We start from the raw sequence: 25,945 nt of genomic DNA, 5'->3' as shown, positions 1-25,945 counted from the left end.
CGCCCTCTTGTGGTGGACTGCTCTGCACACGTTTCATCAAGTTTCATGCGTCTGAGAGCGACATAGGCCTAACTGCAGTGCGGACTTTGTCAGGGTAGTCTGTATAGGGCTGCCAACTTTCTGATATGAAAATAAGGATATAAAATAATAAATTGTTTTAAATGTAGGCCTAGGCCTAGGCTATAAACGTGTTAAAACTCTGCTTAGCCACATAATATACGATTCCCTGGCAGGTGTAATAGAAAGAAACACAATTCAAGTGGATATTTCACGTCTTAGCAAAGACTGGCGACTGTTAAGAGTGACGTATTTTGTCTAAAATAATAAAGCCAAGACACGACCGTGAATTTAAGGATTGATGGTCACCTCTTTGATTCGATTGGTTTGTGGATGATGGAGGATCCATAGACAGTAAAAGGGAGGATCTGACTGCAACCGTAGGCCTACTGGATGGCAGGAAGCTCAGTCAGCACACGGGAATTTATAAAGGAAGAAGAGTGAATAAATGCACTTGCTTTTCAAACTGATAACAAGTTGTCAATGGTTATTTATGCAAGCTTGTGTAGCCTAAACCAGACATACCTAGGCCTAGCCAAATGTATCCTGGCTGTAGATAAAGCAGGGTGAATTTCCCAATATTTTGCCAGATTAATAGTGATTTACTGCGGTTTAATATAAATTGAAATACCATTGAAATCGCATTGATCTTTAGTTTGGTTGTAATTTCATCATTGTTTCAATATGTATTTTAATTGAAATACAATTGAAAATCCGCTGGTCTATAGTTAATAAATCAACATTGTTTCAATATTAACTGAGGGTGCAAACTGATGTTAAATCTACATCGAAATCCGACATTGATTCAATGATTTACGAAGCTGAAGTTGGCCGCACATTCAGAATGCGGTGTAGTCAAGTTTCCGTTCCACCTTAAATATTGCAATTTTCTACCGACAGGGGGCAGTGCTGACTGCAAATACGCGATGACACTGGCATTTGCCTAGTAGCAGACGAACATAGGCTACTCCTCACAGACGAATAAAAGCCTTTTTTTCTGGTGACTCCATTGTCGACCAATCTTTAAGTAAATGATACATGCTTTCTGTCAAATAAATCGGTTCATATTGCACTTGTTTTGGGGGGGCTTTTCTGTTTCTTCTTTACATGAGCTATATTTCATATTTTACAATTTATGCACTAGATTTGATACCCATTGCTCACACATGATTTGCCGTGAGATATTACACCACATCCCGATACAACAGTCTCTGAGCTTTCATTTGACACCATGTATGGCCAATTTCGTCGTGAAAATTCACCCTTTTATTACAATTGAAATTCCATGAGCTGTTTTTCATATTCCACAATGTATGCACTAGACTTGATACCTATTGCCCACACAACATTTGCCGTGAAATATTACACCACATCCCGATACTACCGTCTCACAGCGTTCATATGACACCCAGCATGCCAAACTTCGTCGTGGAAAATTGCCATTTTTGTTACATTTAAATTACATGAACTATATTTCATATTCCACAGTATATGCACTAGATTTGATACCTATGGTCCATACATCATTTGCCGTGAAATATTACACCACATCCCGAGACTACAGTCTCTGAGCTTTCATATGACACCTTGCATGCCAAATTCCATCGTGGAAAATGGCCATTTTCCTTACATTTAAGTTACATGAGCTATATTTCATATTTTACAATTTATGCACTAGATTTGATACCCATTGCCCACACATCATTTGCCGTGAAAAATTACACCACATCCCGATACTACAGTCTCTGAGCTGTCATTTGACACCATGCATGGCCAATTTCGTAGTGGAAAATGGGCCTATTTCATAGATTTAATTTACATGAGCTATATTTCATATTCCACAATTTATGCACTAGATTTGATACCTATTGCTCACACATCATTTGCCGTGAGATATTACACCACATCCCGATACTACAGTCTCTGAGCTTTCATTTGACACCATGCATGGCCAATTTTGTCGTGGAAATTTACCCTTTTATTACAATTGAAATTACATGAGCTGTTTTTCATATTCCATAATGTATGCACTGGACTTGATACCTATTGCCCACACAACATTTGCCGTAAAATATTACACCACATCCCGATACTACCGTCTCACAGCGTTCATATGACACCCTGCATGCCAAACTTCGTCGTGGAAAATGGCCATTTTTCTTACATTTTAATTACATGAACTATATTTCATATTCCACAGTATATGCACTAGATTTGATACCTATGGCCCATACATCATTTGCCGTGAAATATTACACCACATCCCGAAACTACAGTCTCTGAGCTTTCATATGACACCTTGCATGCCAAATTCCATCGTGGAAAATGGCCATTTTCCTTACATTTAAGTTACATGAGCTATATTTCATATTTTACAATGTATGCACTAGATTTGATACCCATTGCCCACACATCATTTGCCGTGAAAAATTACACCACATCCCGATACTACAGTCTCTGAGCTTTCATTTGACACCATGCATGGCCAATTTCGTAGTGGAAAATGGGCCTATTTCATAGATTTAATTTACATGAGCTATATTTCATATTCCACAATTTATGCACTAGATTTGATACCTATTGCTCACACATCATTTGCCGTGAGATATTACACCACATCCCGATACTACAGTCTCTGAGCTTTCATTTGACACCATGCATGGCCAATTTTGTCGTGGAAATTTACCCTTTTATTACAATTGAAATTACATGAGCTGTTTTTCATATTCCACAATGTATGCACTGGACTTGATACCTATTGCCCACACAACATTTGCCGTAAAATATTACACCACATCCCGATACTACCGTCTCACAGCGTTCATATGACACCCTGCATGCCAAACTTCGTCGTGGAAAATGGCCATTTTTCTTACATTTTAATTACATGAACTATATTTCATATTTCACAGTATATGCACTAGATTTGATACCTATGGCCCATACATCATTTGCCGTGAAATATTACACCACATCCCGAAACTACAGTCTCTGAGCTTTCATATGACACCTTGCATGCCAAATTCCATCGTGGAAAATGGCCATTTTCCTTACATTTAAGTTACATGAGCTATATTTCATATTCCACAATTTATGCACTAGATTTGATACCTATTGCCCACACATCATTTGCCGTGAAATATTACACCACATCCCGATACTACAGTCTCTGAGCTTTCATTTGACACCATGCATGGCCAATTTTGTCGTGGAAATTTACCCTTTTATTACAATTGAAACTACATGAGCTGTTTTTCATATTCCACAAATGTATGCACTAGATTTGATGCCTATTGCCCAAATATCATTTGCCGTAAAATATTACACCACATCCCGATACTACCGTCTCACAGCGTTCATATGACACCAAGCATGCCAAACTTCGTCGTGGAAAATGGCCATTTTTCTTACATTTAATTCAATGAACTATATTTCATATTCCACAGTATATGCACTAGATTTGATACCTATGGTCCATACATCATTTGCCGTGAAATATTACACAACATCCCGAAACTACAGTCTCTGTGCTTTCATATGACACCTTGCATGCCAAATTCCATCGTGGAAAATGGCCCTTTTTCATAGATTTAATTTACATGAGCTATATTTCATATTCCACAGTTTATGCACTAGATTTGATACCTATTGCCCACACATCATTTGCCGTGAAATATTACACCACATCCCGATACTACAGTCTCTGAGCTTTCATATGACACCCTGCATGCCAACTTTCGTTGTGGAAAATGGCCATATTTTATAGATTTACTTATTTCATATTTTACCATTTGTGCACTTGATTTGATGCCTATTGCCCAAACATCATTTGCCGTAAAATATTACACCACATCCCGAAACTACAGTCTCTGAGCTTTCATATGACACCCTGCATGCCAACTTTCGTCGTGGAAAATGGCCATATTTTATAGATTTACTTATTTCATATTTTACCATTTGTGCACTTGATTTGATGCCTATTACCCAAACATCATTTGCCGTAAAATATTACACCACATCCCGAAACTACAGTCTCTGAGCTTTCATATGACACCCTGCATGCCAACTTTCGTCGTGGAAAATGGCCATATTTTATAGATTTACTTATTTCATATTTTACCATTTGTGCACTTGATTTGATGCCTATTGCCCAAACATCATTTGCCGTAAAATATTACGCCACATCCCGAAACTACAGTCTCTGAGCTTTCATATGACACCTTGCATGCCAAATTCCATCGTGGAAAATGGCCATTTTCCTTACATTTAAGTTACATGAGCTATATTTCAGAAAAAAAGAATAACTGCACAATGGATGTAATTACACGCTCCTCGTGATCATTGTCAGATTTCAACAGTTATGACTGACAGTAGAAGTGTGAAATAAGAGAGCAATTCTCATTTATGCTATACATGAGCACACATAGAATTTGTGAGATTTTTTAAGTAGTGCAAAGTCTGTTGTATCTGGATGTGCTGTATGTCACGCCAAATAGGGATCAAATCTGCATAAATCGTAAAACATGAAATATAGCTCATAGAATTTCAATTGTAATGAAATGGGGATTTTCCATGACAAAATTGGCCATGCATGGTGGCAAATGAAAGCTGAGAGACTGTAGTATCGGGATATGGTGTAATTGATGTATGGGCAATAGGTATCAAATCTAGTAAATAAATTGTAAAATATGAAATATAGCTCATATAAATTACATGTATGAAAAATGGCCATTTTCCACGATAGAATTTGGCATGCAGGGTGTCATATGAAAGCTCAAAGACTGTATCGGGATGAGGTGTAATATTTCAGGGCAAATTATGTGTGGGCAATAGGTATTAAGTATGGTAAAATATGAAATATAGCTCATGTAAATTAAATCTATGAAATATGTCCATTTTCCACAACGAAATTGGCCATGCATGGTGTCATATAAAAGCTCAGAGACTGCAGTATCGGGATGTGGTGTAATATTTCACGGCAAATTATGTTTGGGCCATAGGTATCAAATCTAGTGCATAAATTGTGGAATATGAAATATAGCTCATGTAAATTAAATCTATGAAAAAGGGCCATTTTCCACGATGGAATTTGGCATGCAGGGTGTAGGAACGCTGTGAGACATTAGTATCGGGATAGGGTGTAATGTTTCACGGCAAATGATGTGTGGGCAATAGGCATCAAATCTAGTGCATCATTTGTCAAATATGAAATATAGCTCATGTAACTTAAATGTAAGGAAAATGGCCATTTTCCACGACGAAATTTGGCATGCAGGGTGTCATAGGAACGCTGTGAGATGGTAGTATCGGGATGTGGTGTAATATTTTACGGCAAATGATGTTTGGGCAATAGGCATCATATCTAGTGCATACATTTGTGGAATATGAAAAACAGCTCATGTAATTTCAATTGTAATAAAAGGGTGAATTTCCACGACGAAATTGGCCATGCATGGTGTCAAATGAAAGCTCAGAGACTGTAGTTTCGGGATGTGGTGTAATATTTCACGGCAAATGATGTGTGGGCAATAGGTATCAAATCTAGTGCATAAATTGTAAAATATGAAATATAGCTCATTTAACTTAAATGTAAGGAAAATGGCCATTTTCCACGATGGAATTTGGCATGCAAGGTGTCATATGAAAGCTCAGAGACTGTAGTTTCGGGATAGGGTGTAATATTTCACGGCAAATGATGTGTGGGCAATAGGCATCAAATCTAGTGCATAATTTGTCAAATATGAAATATAGCTCATGTAAATTAAATCTATGAAAAAGGGTCATTTTCCACGATGGAATTTGGCATGCAGGGTGTCATAGGAACGCTTGGAGACGGTAGTATCGGGATAGGGTGTAATATTTCACGGCAAATGATGTGTGGGCAATAGGCATCAAATCTAGTGCATAATTTGTCAAATATGAAATATAGCTCATGTAACTTAAATGTAAGAAAAATGGCCATTTTCCACGACGAAATTTGGCATGCAGGGTGTCATAGGAACGATGTGAGATGGTAGTATCGGGATGTGGTGTAATATTTTACGGCAAATGATGTTTGGGCAATAGGCATCAAATCTAGTGCATACATTTGTGGAATATGAAAAACAGCTCATGTAATTTCAATTGTAATAAAAGGGTGAATTTCCACGACGAAATTGGCCACGCATGGTGTCAAATGAAAGCTCAGAGACTGTAGTTTCGGGATGTGGTGTAATATTTCACGGCAAATGATGTGTGGGCAATAGGTATCAAATCTAGTGCATAAATTGTAAAATATGAAATATAGCTCATTTAACTTAAATGTAAGGAAAATCGCCATTTTCCACGATGGAATTTGGCATGCAAGGTGTCATATGAAAGCTCAGAGACTGTAGTTTCGGGATGTGGTGTAATATTTCACGGCAAATGATGTATGGGCCATAGGTATCAAATCTAGTGCATATACTGTGGAATATGAAATATAGTTCATGTAATTAAAATGTAAGAAAAATGGCCATTTTCCACGACGAAGTTTGGCATGCAGGGTGGCATATGAACGCTGTGAGACGGTAGTATCGGGATGTGGTGTAATATTTTACGGCAAATGTTGTGTGGGCAATAGGTATCAAGTCCAGTGCATACATTGTGGAATATGAAAAACAGCTCATGTAATTTCAATTGTAATAAAAGGGTGAATTTCCACGACGAAATTGGCCATGCATTGTGTCAAATGAAAGCTCAGAGACTGTAGTTTCGGGATGTGGTGTAATATTTCACGGCAAATGATGTGTGGGCAATAGGCATCAAATCAAGTGCACAAATGGTAATATATGAAATATAGCTCATGTAAAGTAAATCTATAAAATATGGCCATTTTCCACAACGAAATTTGGCATGCAGGGTGTCATATGAAAGCTCAGAGACTGCAGTATCGAGATGTGGTGTAATATTTCACGGCAAATGATGTATGGGCTATAGGTATCAAATCTAGTGCATAAATTGTGGAATATGAAATATAGCTCATGTAAATTAAATCTATGAAATATGGCCATTTTCCACGACGAAATTGGCCATGCATGGTGTCAAATGAAAGCACAGAGACTGTAGTTTCGGGATGTGGTGTAATATTTCACGGCAAATGATGTATGGACCATAGGTATCATATCTAGTGCATATACTGTGGAATATGAAATATAGTCATTTAAATGTAACAAAATGGGCATTTTCCACGACGAAATTTGGCATGCTGGGTGTCATATGAACGCTGTGAGACGGTTGTATCGGGATGTGGTGTAATATCTCACGGCAAATCATGTGTGAGCAATGGGTATCAAATCTAGTGCATAAATTGTAAAATATGAAATATAGCTCATGTAAAGAAAGAACAGAAAAGCCCCCCCAAAACAAGTGCAATATGAACCGATTTATTTGACAGAAAGCATGTTGTATCATTTACTTAAAGATTGGTCGACAATGGAGTCACCAGAAAAAAGGCTTTTATTCGTCTGTGAGGAGTACCCTATGTTCGTCTGCTACTAGGCAAATGCCAGTGTCATCGCGTATTTGCAGTCAGCGCTGCCCCCTGTCGGTAGAAAATTGCAATATTTAAGGTGGAATCGAAACTTAACTACACCGCATTCTGAATGTGCGGCCAACTTCAGCTTCGTCAATGATTTAACGTTGACAATGCAATGTTGATTCTACATAGTTTCAATGCCCGTCTGCTATCTAAACAAAACGACGAATAAAAGCAAAATCTTCAAAAACACTGGGAAGCTCATAAACAGCAGCCCGAGAGAAAAAGAGCGCATTATACCCTACTGAAACTTTACTCAGGTGCATCCGCGTCACCTGCTTATCCACTCACTGTAGCCTAATGAAAGAAACGAAACCAAGACGGCTTTATAAGGACGCCACGTCGTTTTATTATGTGACCATTTAAAACACAGTGTCATTCAGTTAGACAGCTCAGCTGACAAGTGCAGCTCACGTTAGAATTCAGAAACCACAATGCCTCTCAAGTGGAGAGAAGTCCGTCAGGTTGGACTGAATTTTGTGGACTATCTCGATGAAACGGATAGAAGATCGGTTCGTTTTGAGAAAGAGGACCTCCGATGTGTTTACAACTATGAATTTAAGTAAGTAGCCTAACATATTTAATCAAATGTATATTTCAATATTAGACTTTTATTAGGAAATGGTGAATTCATTTGTTTATATTTAGGGATGGTGCATGCCGGTATCCACCTTTTTCAAGAGTTGTATATGTGCTTAAGCGCAGTGGAGATATCCGTGGGTGCGGAGGGTTAATAGAACTTGACCATCAGGTGAGGCCTACACGGAGTACACACACCTTCATAGGCTATACACTATATATCGCGTTCTTATTCTTCCATAAATATGCCTAAGCCTATACTCAACCCATAAAGTATTACCAAAATAAAAAAATACTTTGGTCAGGAAGTGGGCCTGAAACTGATGTTTTTGTTTTGTTGTTTGGACACCTGTTATGTTTAATTGTTGTTGTTTTTATTTAGATGATGGCACCTTAAACTTTAACAGATAACCTCTTAATTCAATATTAGTAGCCTAATTGTAGATTGGCTCATTTTGTGGTAACATGCATGAGTCACAGAGACACGTAGACAGATAGTAATCAGGAAGGAGGATAAAGGCCTACAGTATAGGCTGAACAGCATCACCGTAACACAGCTGGAACCATAGGCATACACGGGTAGACCTACTGGCATATCTGCATTCCTCTCTGTGTACTCATGTGGGCCTAATTTATTTATTTCCTTTATCTATGCAAAGCTCTTCCTGAAAGGCTTTTCAACCACATCATATATTTCCAGTGGAACGTCAGCCGTGTTGTTGTAGTGAATGTTTTAGTCAAGTCCCGCCGTCCTTTGTTGCTAGGTCGGACAAACAATGGCTATGCAGGGGCCAATTTCCATAGGAGAGCATTGGAAACCTGTAGACCTGTAGCATCACTCACAAGCTCATAATTCTGATTCTTGAAAGGACTCAAGGTCCTTTCAATAATCAGTTCAGTAGGACTCAAAGAGTAAACACTATTGGTTACCATCATGATACACAAAAACTTAGGGAAGGGCAAGCAAAAGTGTCACAGCCAGCAGGCCAGGTATGCAAACTGGACCCAAATGCAGACACAGACAGAAGTATGGAACCAAGATAGAGCTTTAATGCAAATATACTGGCAGGATCCAACACACAGGTAACAGGAACAAAACCACTTTCAGTGAAAAAACACTTCAAAAATATAGCTGCAAGCAGCAATGCGGGGGCCTAGCAGTGCGCTATAGCAGGAATGGCATTGCCATGGCATGAGCAAGCACTCACAGCAAGAGGCTAAATTACACCAATGTCCTTGTGCATTCTCACAATCAGCTACCATGTCCCTCTACCAAGTTTGGACTTCATACACCAAAGTGTTGCTGAGATGTGAGCTCACTTTCTTTATTACAGCACCCCTAGAGGTCAAATGAGACCACTTTCCTTGCATGTCCTCACAATCAGCTAATATGTCCATGTATCAAGTTTGGACTTCATACAATGAAGCGTTGCTGAGATATGAACCCACTTCCTGTATTGCAGCGCCCCCTGTAGAGGCCAAATGATGCCAATTTCCTACTGTGTCCTCACAATCAGATACCAAGTCTCTATACCAAGTTTGGACTTCATACATCAAAGCTATGCTGAGATACAAGCTCACTTCCTGTATTACAGCGCCCCCTATAGAGGCCAAATGATGCCAATTTCCTACTGTGTCCTCACAATAAGGTACCAAGTCCCTGTACCAAGTTTGGACTTCATACATTAAAGCATAGCCGAGATGTTATCCCACTTCCTGTTTGGTGGCTTCATTGCCATATTTGATTGGCTGTCACGGGCAAACAAAAATGAAATTAAAAAATCTGACAAGTATTGTTTGTGCGGCTCGGTCTGAAGATCATTTCACAGTTCTGTGAAAATCGGATGAATTTTGTAACCGCTGAAACTTTTCGTAGAGTTTGGACTAAATCCAATATGGCGGAGGTCCAATATGGCGGAAAGTGATAGGATAGGGGTCGATGAACTCTGTATGGTCCAAGGATTCAGACACTACCTCAATTGTGAAAATCAGACAAAAGAGTCAAGGATCACGCGCATGAACGCATGTCCAGCATTGAACTGGTGGTGGCGCTAGAGCAGTGTTTCCCAAACTTTTTTTCTGGGGACCCACTTTTTAAAAATGACAGACTATCGCGACCCAACTCGTGACTGTGGTAGTTAACAAACTAGATCAGTGGTTTTCAAACTTTTTCTTTCATTCCCCACTTTGATCAAGGGGGCATTCTCGAGCCCCACCTGTCCCTCATCGCTCTAAGAAAGTGGTAGGTCAAGCTTAAAATTGTCAAATTTATTGAAATAATGACAAGTTCTAAATATATCCTCTTCAACAGAGTTAAAATCAGCTGGTGCTGCAGATATAATAATAAATAAATACATAACACACATATTTCTGTTTTCCAGCAACATATTAGGAAGCATAGGCCATTTTACAGCATTGTACAATACATTCAATGAAATACCAACATGCTGCATTAAATGGATCCATAATCCAGTCATACTGAGCACTGCTGGTTGGGCAATATTTTTGAAAAAAACTTTGCAGGGATGTGATGTAGGCCTACTGTTTAATACATGGGATCACAAGAGTGGCTCCCAATCAGACGTTTCAGCGATTTCGCTCAGAAATCTCAAAGGCATATACTGTCGCGATCGAGGCGCCTGTCCCATACTCAAGTTTTTTGGTGAATGCAGTAATCTTATTTGCTAGGTGAGGTAGGTGCTTGTCTTTGCCTTGTAACTGGACATTTAACTCATGTATCGCTAAGATATATCAAATATATCGCTAAGATAGCCTAGGCCATCTTCGTCAAGAAATGTTCATTAGTGAACGTGCTTGCAGATTCTAACATGCGCTCTTCCTCCAAGAAGAGGCGACTCGGAGCTCAAACACGCGCGACAGCACTTTACCTCGGGAAAGCCACCTTGCCTCGCTGTGAAACAGTACAGCCTTTTGGTCAGCTACCATCTCTTCGCAAAGTGCGGAGAATAGACACGCTTTTAAGGGCCGCGTTTTGATGAAATTCACCACTCTCACAACAACGTTCAAAATCTCATGTAGGTCAGGACTAACTAAGCTGCCTTGACACGAGCGCTTCCCTGTGAATAACACAGTGCGTCCATTGCGCATCGGGTGCTACCTGGGCCCAGGCTACAGATAAAAAAAAATAATAAAAAAACTCCTGTTTTTCACGTCAGTTCGCGCCCCACCTGGCATGTCTCCGCGACCCACAGTTTGAGAAACGCTGCGCTAGAGTGTTCAATGTATATGCATAAAAATTGCTGTGAGTGATTGGGACAGTGTCCTGACTAATGGTATCGAGTTTTATTATGTTAACTCAAAGCGTCACAGAGATGTTAGTCCACTTCCTGTTTGGCGGGTTCATCGCCATATTTGATTGGCTGTCACGGGCAAACAAAAATGAAATTGAAAAATCTGACAAGTATCGTTTGTGCGGCTCGGGCAGAAGATCATCTCCGCCAAGTTCCGTGAAAATCGGATGAAATTTGTGAACGCTGAAACTTTTTTTTTGGTAGAGTTTGGACTAAATCCAATATGGCGGAAGTCCAATATGGCGGAAAGTGACGTACTGTAATAGGAGACATTGAACTCAGGTCGGTCCAGGGACTCCAACAGTGCCTGATTTGTGAAAATCGGATGCACCGTTTAATGGTCACATGCATGAATGCAATCCAGTTTTGACCCATTGGTGGCGCTAAAGTGTTGGGCATAGAGTTCTGTAAATTGGTGAGAGTGATTAGGGGACGGTCCTGAATCAGTGCACCGAATTTCATAACTTTCGACCCAGCGGTTCAATTTTCGACCAAATTTTGACCCGTTGGTGGCGCTAGACGGCTGGGTTTAGAGATCCGTAAATTAGCGTGAGTGGTCAGTGAAGTGTCCCGAAACTTTCTGCCAAATTTCAGCACTTTTTAGCCAGGCGTTCTATGGGCTGCCATAGACTCCAATGGCGGAAGTATAATAAGGAAAAACTCAATGGGTGCCTTCGCAGCTTCGCTGCTAGGCCCCAAAAAAGACTTGGCTCTTGACTCCTGAGGAAGGAAGGGAGGCTGGACAAAAAGACAAATGATCTGCAGCTAAGGTACAGGACACAGGAAGTACACCAAGGCACCACAGGAAGTGACAAGGAAAGGTATGACATGGCAAGACACACAAAAAACACATCACTACATAAAACAAGGGGAAACATGGTCAGCATCTAAAGATCCTGGGCCAGATTGGGACAAAAACAGATTAACGCTTGGCCTTATCAAATCCTTTTAACATTCCTCATTTAAGTGTGTGACTTCGGAGTCTCCTCGTTTGCCAAACCAATGTTCACAACCTACATGCAGCTGAATCAGCAGCTCTTGTATGCAAACCTACACACACTTGCACTCCATCTTGTTGTCCTTTCTGTGTTCTGTGTTAGGTGAAGCTGTATGACCAGCGGAATATGACATCATCTGCATCCAGCAGACCCAAGCCTGCCAATCAAGTCCTCCTTGTACAGGACCAGTTCAGCATGGAGGTGGTTGATCTGAGCTTCCTTCTGACAGAGGACAGGTAAGGATGTCCAGGAAAGGTGAAGACACACAGGACAGGTGAGGGTGTACAGGACAGATGAGGACATACAGGACAGGTGAGGACATACAGGACATGTGAGGGTGTACAGGACAGATGAGGACATACAGGACAGGTGAGGACATAGAGGACAGGTGAGGATACACAGGACAGGTGAGGATGTACAGAAAAGGTGAGGATGTACAGGACAGGTGAGGATGTACAGGACAGGTGAGTGTGTAAGGGACAGGTGAGTGTGTAAGGGACAGGTGAAGATGTACAGGACAGGTGAGGGTGTACAGGACAGGTGAAGATGTACAGGACAGGTGAGGATGTACAGGACAGGTAAGAACATACAGGACAGGTGAGGCTATAAGGGACATGTGAGGCTATAAGGGACAGGTGAGGCTAAAAGGGACAGGTGAGGCTAAGGGACAGGTGAGGCTATAAGGGACAGGTGAGGCTATAAGTGACAGCTATAAGGGACAGGTGAGGCTATAAGTGACAGCTATAAGGGACAGGTGAGGCTATAAGGGACAGGTGAGGCTAAGAGACAGGTGAGGCTATAAGGGACAGGTGAGGCTATAAGGGACAAGTGAGGCTAAAAGGGACAGGTGAGGCTATAAGGGACAGGTGAGTCTATAAGGGACAGGTGAGGCTAAGGTATAAGGGACAGGTGAGGCTAAGGGACAGGTGAGGCTATAAGGGACAGGTGAGGCTAAGGTATAAGGGACAGGTGAGGCTAAGGGACAGGTGAGGCTATAAGGGACAGGTGAGGCTATAAGGGACAGGTGAGGCTATAAGGGACAAGTGAGGCTAAAAGGGACAGGTGAGGCTATAAGGGACAGGTGAGTCTATAAGGGACAGGTGAGGCTAAGGTATAAGGGACGGGTGAGGCTAAGGGACAGGTGAAGCTATAAGGGACAGGTGAGGCTAAGGTATAAGGGACAGGTGAGGCTAAGGGACAGGTGAGGCTATAAGGGACAGGTGAGGCTATTAGGGACAGGTGAGGATTCAACTGTATATCCCTGCTGCTTCCTGTGTTCCAGGGCACTGCTGATTGCAGAAAAGTACGGCATCAGCATTACGTCCAGTGTGCTGGTGGTCGACGGCACCATCCGTATGAGCGTGCGGACAGACCAGGTGTGTACTGTATGTGCTCCCCCCGCCCCCACCACCCGCAAACTCCACGTATGTGAGATATGTGCAAAAGCAATTTAAAAACAAAGTGCCTGCCCTGTGTGATAAACTCTGAGAGGTGTGCAACAGTCTGGTTGAGTTTTCATTCTCTACTCCTGCTCTGCTTGTTTGAAGGTGTATGAGCTGAAGCTGTGCGTGGCCAACACAGCCAATACAGCCCTGCTCCTCACACACTGCTCCTTCCTCAAGACGGTGCCGTGCTTCAGCCTGGAGGTCACCCGTGACAGACCTCTACTGCTGCAGCCAGGTAGGGGAGCATCAGTGGGGGATGGGGCATCAGTGGGGGAATGGGGCATCAGGAATGGGGCATCAGTGGGGGTAGGGGGCATCAGTGGAGGACTGGGGCATCAGTGGGGGTAGCGGGCATCAGTGGAGGACTGGGGCATCAGGAATGGGGCATCAGTGGGGGTAGGGGGCATCAGTGGAGGACTGGGGCATCAGGAATGGGGCATCAGTGGGGCTAGGGGGCATCAGTGGAGGACTGGGGCATCAGTGGGGGTAGGGGGCATCAGTGAAGGACTGGGGCATCAGGAATGGCGCATCAGTGGAGGACAGGCTTGTGCAAAATTCCAGAATTGAATTGAAACTGGCTCTTAAATTCCAATTAAAATCTTGAATTCCACTTGCATTTAAATTGAGTTACCAAAAAGGAAGCAGAATTGCAATTCGAATTTTGCACAACCCTGGTGGATGACTGGGGCATTGGGGTTCAGGGGACTAGGCAAGAATATGGGGGTGATAGGGGAGTGTTGCAGGCAGTGGGTCTCCAGGTCCTTACTTTGAAAAAACTCTACCATACATTGTTCTAACCATTACCATAACCATAATTGCTTCAACACCATGGAAAAGGAGGTATGATCAGTGTTTGAGCTCAAATACCAACTATCTTCCGTCAGGCTTGATATGAGTGCCTTTGGGTCATTCTACGTCAGGATTGATATGAGTGCCTTTGGGTCATTCTACGTCAGGATTGATATGAGTGCCTTTGGGTCATTCTACGAAAACGTGCCATTTTGCATCTTAGATATCTAATTTTTAAAGTCTTGAAGCACCTATATTGGGATAAAGTACATCCTTACCTCTCAAAAATATTCAGTATATAAATATTCCACCTTATTTATTCCTTTATTTGACAAATAATCAACATGCATGTGTGCTTTTCAACCCTGTTATAGCAACGTCACATATTACCAACCGTCACGTATGTCCAACCTCGTGTATGTGACTTAATATTCATTTCTATACAAACCAAGATGGTGGATTCCTAAAGAAACGCAAGCACCCAAACCATAAGTTTATCTAAATTAGCTATGTACCAAAATTTTTTTTTTTTTTACCGTGATTCGAAGAGCTGTAAACAGTGTTGTAAGGCTGCGTGTACAAATCGGATATTTCAGGCAGTAAAAGCCCCGGTAAGAACCAAACTAGATTTTGTTCAAATCTACACATCTATAGCTACTGAAAAATGTGAGGTTCATTTAGCAAATGTTATTTTGAAGTATTAAAAAACGTTGTTTTAGAATTTTCGAACGAAAATTGGTTGCTGGTTGGTAATTGCTGGTTGGTAATGGTTGGTAATTAGCACATTTATGATACAAAAGAAGAAAAAGTTATACAAACTAATAATACCCAGTTATTTGAGTTGGTTATTGCTCTATTTTACATACAAATAAGGTTATTTTACTTTAGTTTTTTTCATTTTTTTATTACACAATTAACAGGGTTGACAGTAACAGGGTTGACAGTAACAGGGTTGACAAAATATGATATTGGCATTACCAACCATGTGGTTAACATTGTGATGCCACATGGTGTGCATTCTTGAGAAGTTAAAGTAGAAATCCGGTGATTTTTCACATAGATTTCCATTTCACAAGGTCACAGAGTACTGTCAGTACGAAAAAACAAACAGCTAAAGGTAAATGATATGCTCAAGGGCACTTCAGCCATTCCTACTGGTCAGGGAACGAACTGGCAAGCCCTAACCAGTAGGCCACAACTGCCCCAACAAAAAGTAATGACTGCCCTAACAAAAAGAAACGACTGCCCCAACAAAACAAAACAATCGATTTTACCTAGCACGTTGCTACAGCCAACAGCTTAAGCAGCAGCCAGGCAGCTACCACGCTACACTCAGGGGGCAGGAACATGGGGGCTCATGAACATCAACATGCCCCCAGAGTGTAGCACTGTTGCTGCCTGGAAGATCAGCCTGTCTGAACTCGACAGCCTAGCAACTTGAGCTAGTTATAACAGATTGTTTTCAGCAGTGTTCAGCAGTTTGTAACAGAGTTGACACAATGGGCTGGTCCCCTTCTACAGGTAGAGCACAACTCAAAGAAAATTCATTAAACACACACTTCTTACTATCAACTTCTTACAAGGCAAATGGAAATTTGAATAGTTTTGACACAGTTAATTTTCTTTTTATCCAAAGGTAACAGAGTACATTTATTAACTAGATGTACCGCATAGCGGTACAAAATATGACCGCCGCTCAGTCCTGCACATCCATTCCGCGAAAATAAATCATATTAATGCATTTGTCTCCATCTTCTACTCCATCCCCCACTCTTGAAACTTTTGTGTATGCTTGTTTGGAATGTGTGTTTGCACACATTCCGCACACAAAGTAGCCTACTGGCGCTGCAAAGGTGAATAGATTTGTTTCTGGGCCAAAAAATCTGTAGCATTGTTATAAAACCTTTAAAATCTCTAAACAATCACAAGTAGGGCAGTTCATCACAGTCCATCCATTGCAACTGGACTGATGAAAGGTACACCTGTAGGCTACATTGTATTTGGGAAAAGCAGAAGGTAGCAGCATAATGTATTTATTTATTTATTATTAAACAAAACAATCCCTGTCAGTTCCATGCAGTTTTCAACAGCTATCAAGAAGAGAGGTCATGTCATGGATTTTTGTGAATGTTTCTTCTTCTACATATGCATAAGTTTAGTCATCTAGTTCAAATGATATTCAGCATTATTGTCAATGCACAAATTAAATACTAGTAGTCTAAAACAAAATGCCGTTTTACCCAGTGGTGCAAATAACTGACATGTCCAAAAGGGCCTTCGTGAAATGCGTTGCGAGACTGTTCATACACATTTTAACGGGCAAAGTTGAAGAGCTACTGTCCGTTATTGTTTGTGCAAATAATATGCTGATTCATGTTCCCTTGCATTTTGCAACTATGAGGTCCATGGTTAAGCTCAATCTTTTGACGCAATCTTTCGATTTTCACCCAGCCTAGTCCATGGTAGGCGCCCGATAGAAATATTGTTTAATTTTGCGATTGAGATATCCACGCACTGGCGCCCCCCCTGCGACATGCTCGCCCCCCGGTTTTAGAGCTATTCTAAATGCAAAAATGCATAGAGGGAGTTATGACAAAACCGTGACTGTTAACAAACTATATGCTATATAAGGTAGGCCCTATGCTAGGCCTATTACACAACACAAATTGTCACTAGGCTATGCTGGCGACCCAAATAAAATCTCCTTTGGAACCAATGGTTTACACCTTACAGTATCAAGCTGCCACCTCTTGGCGAAAAGTTAATAGTTTTGCATATCAGTAGTAATACATTTCACGTAGCTGTGTGAATCACGGAAAGGGCGAATGAAGTGGACACTTCTAAATGGAACCCAACCCACTGTACAGTAGCTCAAGGTCTGTGGCTAAAGCAGCCATAATGAAAGCGTTATCATTGTTTGGATACTTCACACACACGTGTTTTTTAATCGCATAGACTACAGCTACCAAGCTGGAATCAAAGCAGATCGACTCCCCTCTCACACCCTAAACACGCACTTCGAACAAACAAAAAGCGCCTCAGTCTCACGGAATAGCCATAGGCAAAACTGTATCTGACCGGTGTAACGTTGGTACTAAATCATCCATCGCAAAGAATGATTTTTGTAGCACGTGCAACAAATATGTGTAGGTACAGCCCTGCCCTGAATACATCTTAATGTGCGCTCTAAAACATCTGGTTTAAATGGAGATGTAGATCATCACGGGTGCGTTAATAAATCTACATTGCGGCGAGTTGACACAAATTATTCACTTTGACGAATTTATGTAGTTTCAGCACTGCAAAAAATGAAATCTAACCAAGTGTTATTAATCTTATATTAAGATTATAAAATCTATTTGGTATTGTTTTTAGTATGAAAAGACTTACCTAGCGCCCTCTCAAAAGAACATTTTGACTTAATTTAAGAAGATTTTGACTTATTTTAAGGAGTCTTATCAAGACAAATTTGCTCAACGCACTGGCAACCAAATTTGCTTGTTTTTAGGACACATTTGCTTAACGCACTGGCAGCCAAATTTGCTTGTTTTCAGGATGAGATGTCTTAAAATAAGTCAAACTTTTTTTAAATTAAGTCAAATGTTTTCACAAGGAAGCGCTAGGTAAGTCTCTTTATACTGAAAACAATACCAACTAGTTTTTTTTTATCTTTATATAAGATTAATAACACTTGGTGAGATTTTGTTAGATAAGCAGTTTTTGCAGTGAGTTACTTTACTTTGAGCCATGCTCTTCCTTACTTGAATCACCTTTGAAAATAGAGGATTGAAGTAGCCTATATGGGTGTTTGGGAATGAACGTTGACTCAGATGCTTTTTGAGACCTTGAGCAGAAATGTCCCAGCCCGGTGTTTAGGATGCATCATAGACAGGTTATCTTTCAGGTAGCCTATATATTTTCCATTAAAGAACCATCACGTAACGTTAGCGAACGTGTTGTGGCTAACTCACTTAGCTCCTGTTAGTAGCCTAGGTTATGGTCATAAGCAAATGAGATGACAGTCGAAAGATACAATTAGTGCTGTTATCGATTTGCTTGGTAGCCTATAAACGCATTTATGGTTTTCTACAAATACATCAATAATCAAATTGGCCTCCATCACTCAACCATGCTAACGGTAACATTATTTTACCTACGTTCTGCTATTGATAGGATTAACGTAGCCTACCTGCAGTAAAAAACAAGCATGTCCGATAAACATTCTCAGATTTATTTCGGCTTCAAGAGGAAATGGGAATTACATGTCATGCAGAAATCATCCTACCCTTAGACGTTCTCTGCGGTAAACTACTGTAGCCTACAGTCTTGTCCTTGTAGGAAGCAGGGATGGATTACTGCACGGGCCTACCGGGCCCAGGCCCAGGGGCCCAAGGGGTCAGGGGGCCCTGAAGCCCAAGCCTTTGCATGGAATCATTGCCTCAATATCAACAAATCAGGATGTAGGCTATGAATTCATGAATTGAATTTAGTATTGGCCATCCCCAAAATGGACCCACAACCCCCCCTCCCACATATACAACAATTAGTGGGGGGCCCTTAATACATCTGGGCCCAGGGGCCCGAAAGTTCATAATCCGCCCATGGTAGGAAGCGTAGTGTCTTTCCAACCCACTTTAGATTAACTTCCAACAAAATTACGTCTCACTGCAACGATGCGCCATCTAGTGGACAAACGACTACTTATCGCCAATACTGGAAATGCAGCCATGATGATGATGATTAATATTTATTTTGGCTTTCTTTTAATCCTACTGAATTTGTAATTATGTATCGGCCGTTCTAATACCGATAGTATGTGGGTGCCTGTGTGTGTGTGTGTATGTGTATATGTGTGCACCACCATCTACAGGCCAATGAGTGTACAGTCACTAAATGTACACATAACTTAATTTTTTAGACCCCCCCCCCATGGATGAAATTCTACGAAACTTGGCATACCCCCAGAGAATGTCAGGTTAATCATACACATAACATTTGGTGCAGTTCTGAACGTCTTTACTGAAGAGAGGGGCGATTAAAGCAGAATGATATTGCATTTTCATTTTTTACCGGGGGGGTGCAAATCACAAATGAGTGATTATGGGCTAGGTTGATGTGGGCCCTTGAGACCAACATACCATAAAAATTTCTTCATCCTCGGTGCCACGGTTCAGGTAGTTATTTAGGAAAAACTGCATTTTTTGGGTTTCGGGGGGGCCCAGCGCGGAGGGGGAGTGGCCTCCGGGGACCAAACGAAATTTTTCCGTAAAAGTCTAATGGGGCTACATACCCACCAAATTTCATGTGCCCCGGTGTTTCGGTGCCCCGGGTATCGTTGACCAAAATTTCAGGAAGTAGATGACGGGAAAAAAAAAAAAAAAAACTTTGACAATCCCTATATGACCGCTTCGCTAGCTTTGCTAGCGGCGGTCATAATAATTTTACACATATAAAATTTGCTCAGCCATTATCAACGAACAAACAATTAATACTTTTTGAAAGTTTCTTTTCTTTTTATGATATTTTGAGTTTTTATATCCTAAAAAGCCAGTGATACTAGACAAACCATTCTGAGGGCAAGATGCCTAATACATTATATGCTTAAAATCCTTTAAAAAAACAAAAAAAAAAACAATGAATTCTTCACAAGTAATTTTTTTCTGGTCATATCATAGCAACTCAATTGAAAAATGTTTTTATCGTTAATTCAGCTTTAGGCCTACAAGGCAGTTTTGTTTGAGGGACACAAAATGCCACGTTTTCATAGAATGGCCGTTTTAACTGACTCAGAATGTATAGCGCATTCTCTCACTTGGTTCCATCGCAGGAGCTCGTGAGGAGGTCAACATCCGCGTCAAGACGGAACAGGTAGGCTGCTACCAGGAGGCCTTGGCCTTCCAGTTCAGGAGCCAGGAGCCCGAGTCCGAGCCTTTCCACATCGTGCGCTTCCTGGAGGTGGAACATGCCAGCCCCCTGATGGAGACTCTGGCTCCGACGGCCCCGTACATCCCTGTAGAGAGGAGTGTCTGCAGGGAGGAGCGCTTCACTGTGGAGGACGGAGAGAGACCAGACGAGTAAGACCCTCTATACATACACACACACACACACACACACACACACACACACACGCACGCACACACACGTACACGCCTGTAGAGAGGAGCGTCTGCAGGAAGGAACGCTTCATCGTTGAGGATGGAGAGAGAGCAGACGAGTAAGACCCTTTATACACACACACAGACACGCAATCGCACGTGAACATACATACGCACACGCACGCGTGCACACTGTTACGCCCCACCCTTAAAGGAAAATTCCGGTATTTAGCACTTTGAGTCCCTTTTCTGGTTTGTTTTGGATAAACTAGAGTGGTGAACACCGAAATTTTGGCGATTGGTCCTGTCTCGACTTTTCTGACTCGTTTTGAATCGCCTTTGACTAGTCAGAGTGGCTGCCAACAGGCATGCTCAAACGTGTCCTAAAACAACCCTTAACATTCGTTTTTAAAACTGTGCAACTCACCGAGTGGTTAATGGTGTTCGTTGATGTTCCAAAACAAGTAGTGTAGCGAAATACAGTTTATTTTGTGTTTTATGTGCCATTTTGTAAAATCCCATTGATTTCTGTTGGAAGACTCATTGCACGTTAATATTACCGCGCCACCGTCTATGCTTCAGGTTCAAATATTGAGCGGAAGTTTATACGGGGTTGTGAGGTGTCTGAAAAAATAGTTCCACAATAGCAAATAAGACGGCTGGAAATCATACATTGCACCGATATATTTTATTTGGTGAGTTGCACAGTTTTGAAACGAACATTAAGGGTTGGTTTAGGACATGTTTGAGGATGCCTGTTGGCAGCCACTCTGAGTAGTCAAAGGCGATTCAAAACGAGTCAGAAAAGTCGAGACAGGACCAATCATCAAAATTTCGGTGTCCACCACTGTAGTTCATCCAAAACAAACCAGAAAAGGGACTTAAAGTGCAAAATACCGGAATTTTCCTTTAAGTGGCCCTTTAGGGGCGGCAGAAATCCCACCACTGGCCCAAATTGTATAATGCCCAGTTAATTCACATTGATAAAGGCTGAACCTTGATAACCTTTTGTGCCAAAACGTCGGTCTTTAATACATTATTTGTGTGGAGCTAGTCTGTGGGGCTAGTCCGTGGGGCTAGTGTGTGGGGCTAGTCTGTGGAGCTAGTCTGTGAGGCTAGTGTGTGGAGCTAGTCCGTGGGGCTAGTCTGTAGTCTGTGGAGCTAGTCTGTGGGGCTAGTCTGTGAGGCTAGTGTGTGGAGCTAGTGTGTGGGGCTAGTGTGTGGAGCTAGTCTAGTCTGTTTTTAATCTGATAATCTCGTGACCAGCACCTCTACTTAAGTGTGCATTTTTCCTCCTTGCAGGATCCGGCCTTTGTATAAACCAAAGCTAGGCCACAGGGTACACTGACTATATCATTAATGCATTATCGCCACCTACTGGAGAGTTCATAGAAAACACCAATCCTATGGTTTGTGTACCCTGTACCCAATGGTTACAATGGCCACTGCCTGAATAAGGCAAATAGAACAGGGATGTACGCATAGTCAAAGCTACTTCACTTTGTGGTGGCACTGGCAGACTGGGTGAGTCGGGTAGGCTAAGTTATCAATAGCAATTTCAATTTAATATCACTTACAGAGCGCCAAAACATTGCACATGTCTCATGGCGCTTTACAGAGTGTTAAACAATCAGAGAAGGCCCATGAGTAACAGGGGCGAGGAAAAACTCTCTAGAATTGGAGATACATAGGAAGAAACCTCGAGCAGATTCATGACTCAAGGGCCTGACCCCTCTGCCTAGGGTCAGAGTTATCAGGGCTGTCCAATACATTAGCCAAAAAAGGCCAGTGTAAAACATTTTAATATTCCCTTTGCCCTTCAGCATGTACGTTTTTGCCCCATTTTGTGCTTTGTAGATAAGCTATGCCAACTAAAGAAGAAAGGGGACATTCAAAGCTTTTTCATTATGCAGAGTCTAAGTAGGCAAAGTACAGTAACTAGCCACACAAACTGGCAACTACAACTGCACCCTAACATGACCAGGCTTTCAAATGCGGATTCTACTGTTGAATAGTATTAACTAGTGATGTTATGTTACCCAGGATACTGTTACAGCTAAGCCTAGCTTCTGTAATCTTTCAACCAAGGTTACGTGTACAAAATATTTTTCCAGGTAGGCCTACAAAATGTCTTCGAACATGTACGCATTTTTTCACAAAATATTTTTACAGGTGTGAAATGTCTTTGCACATACAGTACACACATTATTTTACACAGTTACAAAACTTTACACACGTGAACATCTTTTCTGAGACATTCTCTTATTTCTATATTCTGTTTATGTAATGTATTTGTTTATGTATTTGTGAGTGTAGCAGGGGCGTAGCCAGGATTATTTTATAGGGGGGGGCCAGCTGGGTCCAGACTTTTTATTGGGGTGGCACTTGGGAATCAAAACTACTATTTGAAAACTACTCAAAAAGTTTTGAAGATTAGGATAGCCTATTTTAATAATGGTAATAAATTGTGCAAAGCCAACACTGATACACAGGTCAGTTTGTTGGCCACTCCAACACATTTTCCATAAATAGGTCAATGCCAATAAAAAATATTATGATAATGCACCTTACTTAATCAGTTTTATTCAAATGATGTTAACTCAAAGAACAATAATAAATACTACAAATATTGTATGTATATATTTGATCTCATACTGATGGCCAAACTATATTTCTTTCTGATATCCACTCCAAGTACTTGGCTGTAAGTAACATGGCTCTGAATTAAGAAATTAACCCTTAGAACCCTAGACTGTTTTAAGGGCTTTTTCACTACCTTAGAAACATTTATCCTGGTCAATGTAAGTGCCATACACACATGCTATATATTCTTTTTAACAGAGTCTAGGCTACCCAGATCTGCCACTATTTCATGTATTAATACTTGCATTGATTTCATTTAGATTTTTAAATAATAAAAATACAAAAAGTGTATTATAAAAATTCTTATATTTTGACATGTATCTCACCACTGCAAGCTGGCACATGTGTGCATAGGGCAAACTGTTCTGAATCTGGCAATATCATTGCCATGGTGGAGGGATTCTCTGGGGCTGAGCAAATGTGAAAAATGTGTGGTTTGTGCCTTATGGAAATAAATGCCTTTTTTTTAATTTAGCCCTATGGCTACTCTATTTTTGACCATTCTCACTACCTTTAGTTATAAGCAGTTATCCTGGTCATTGTAAGTGCCATTGACCCAGTAATGAAAAATGCCCTTTCTGCGCTCCATATCTGTGACACGAACTGATCTGACCTGACTGAACCCGATTTTGCATGTTCTGTGTGTACACTTGATTTGACATGATGATTGTAAAACAACTTTTTACTGCATTGCCATGAACAAAGTGAAGGCAAAAAGGTGTTTCTTTGTCGAATAAATTGGGATGCAATGTGAGTCTCGAATTGGATGCCATGCAGGAATTTGCTAGGATCTCAAAACCGGATTATGAACATGCTTTGCCATAGAAACACATGATAGCGTTGGATTATGAACATGCTTTGCCACCACAACACACAAAAACACGGGGTAAGTCGAGCTATATGAAGTTATTATTTTGATGTCATTTCGTCTGTTTTATAACCCAGACGGATGCACTTGGTATCAAATGATCAAGTGAGTAGGGCCTAATTCAAACGAGAGTAGGCTAATGGGTGTGCAGCGTTGGTTTTTGTACATGATTTTATTTTGCAGTCACGTTGTCTGTTTTTATAGCCCAGAAGGAACGATATACTTGGTACCAATAGATAGCCCTGTGTCTCCTCTTTCTTCTGATATGCTTGCCATATCTATGCGATCACGGGTTCGCGAGTAATTCAAACTAGAGTAATGGGTGCGCAGGTGAACTGTAAATATGAATCAAATTTATTTAATTACATTATATTTATTTTTATTTTCATACTTGATCGCACAGACAAGTGTTTAGTCTCGTTGGAAAGCCCCACTTCTGCTCTGTCACGCAATTAAGGTTTCATCTCGCTGCAATGAACAGTTCCGGAGCAATGTAACAAAGAATTCAGGCAAAGCAGCCTGCCTCTGCCTGCTATGGCAAGAACCACACACAGTCAGCAAATTATGTATTTATAAAGTAGCCTAGGCTAGGCCATATTAGCCTACCTGGAATCATCTGGAGATATGTGCCTAATATGCTTGCATTTCACCCGAATTTTATCGAAATATTCTTGTAACAGCGTTCCCGCGGGCATCCGATTATTTTTGATCAGCCCCACACATCAATGTCAGAGCCAAGGCTACCTAACAAGGACAGCCCAACGCAGCCCACTTGGCTATGATTCGTGACACATTCTAACATCTTATTAGAATTAATGTTCCAACTCATCAACTCACCTGTTACTGAGGTTAAGTAGTAGGCTAGCCTAGTCTACTGTCAAGTGTTGTTAACAGATGACTTGAATTGTCCCGCTGCTGCTGCTGCACTAGGCCTACTCACGATGTGATCAGGCTACACTTCCTGACTGGGCCAATGGTCGTAGATAGAGTGCAGTAATTGGTTCAGTCGCTGCTTTGCAAAGTGTTGTCGAAAACGGCAGCAATTTTTTTTTTTTTACTTTTCACTGAATGGAGCTGGGGGGGGTAGCAGGGTGGCCAAGCTTTGACCAGTGGTGGCCGTGGCCCCCCCTGTCCACCACGTAGCTCCGCCCCTGGAGTGTAGCCTGCACAATGCAAAGAAATAAAGATAGATAAACTATGGTGCATTTCCATAGCCTAGAAATGAACATTGTGACACTTATCTCTTCTATGATCCCAGAAAGATTTTCTTTGACTTGTTAGTTTTTTGAACATTTATTTTATCTAATGACATAGAAAATCAATTGAATTGCATCCACATATCTTTGCACTAAGCAACTATTTTCCTAACCTAAAACCGTGAGACTGAAAGCTAATTACTTTCCCATTCTTCTTAAAGTGACAGGCACTCAATAAGACCTGCACACAACAAATGTAATGACATTAAAGACAAGTGTAATAATTGAAAAATCAATATTAATTATTCAAATTACTATGTTTAGCTATTATTAATTATGCAGATCATAACATATTATAAACTATTAACAAAATATATAAAGTTTATATGAATTCCCCCCCCACACACAC

The 25,945-nt window shown here is 41.0% G+C and overlaps 1 protein-coding gene across 2 annotated transcripts in view; it reads left to right on the top strand.

Moving 5' to 3' along the window:
- Positions 1-7,922: 7,922 nt before the first annotated feature.
- LOC143115121 (putative helicase mov-10-B.1) overlaps positions 7,923-25,945 on the top strand; it is a 44,101-nt gene continuing 26,078 nt past the window's right edge. For both annotated transcript variants that reach the window (XR_012985052.1, XM_076277009.1), the window contains exons 1-6: positions 7,923-8,174; positions 8,261-8,363; positions 12,603-12,736; positions 13,783-13,876; positions 14,048-14,180; positions 20,562-20,808. Coding sequence is in view for 1 of the 2 variants with exons in the window: in XM_076277009.1 (XP_076133124.1) it covers positions 8,047-8,174; positions 8,261-8,363; positions 12,603-12,736; positions 13,783-13,876; positions 14,048-14,180; positions 20,562-20,808 (839 nt within the window). In the remaining variant the exon portion in view is untranslated. The remainder of the gene's footprint in view (positions 8,175-8,260; positions 8,364-12,602; positions 12,737-13,782; positions 13,877-14,047; positions 14,181-20,561; positions 20,809-25,945) is intronic.

The sequence above is a fragment of the Alosa pseudoharengus genome, unplaced genomic scaffold (assembly GCF_046254945.1).
Source record: "Alosa pseudoharengus isolate Yale_2024_CS ecotype anadromous, Long Island Sound unplaced genomic scaffold, YU_APseudo_1.1 YU_APseudo_1.1_scf_9, whole genome shotgun sequence".
Classification (NCBI taxonomy): Eukaryota; Metazoa; Chordata; class Actinopteri; order Clupeiformes; family Clupeidae; genus Alosa; species Alosa pseudoharengus.
This window is presented reverse-complemented; position numbering and strand designations above follow the sequence as displayed.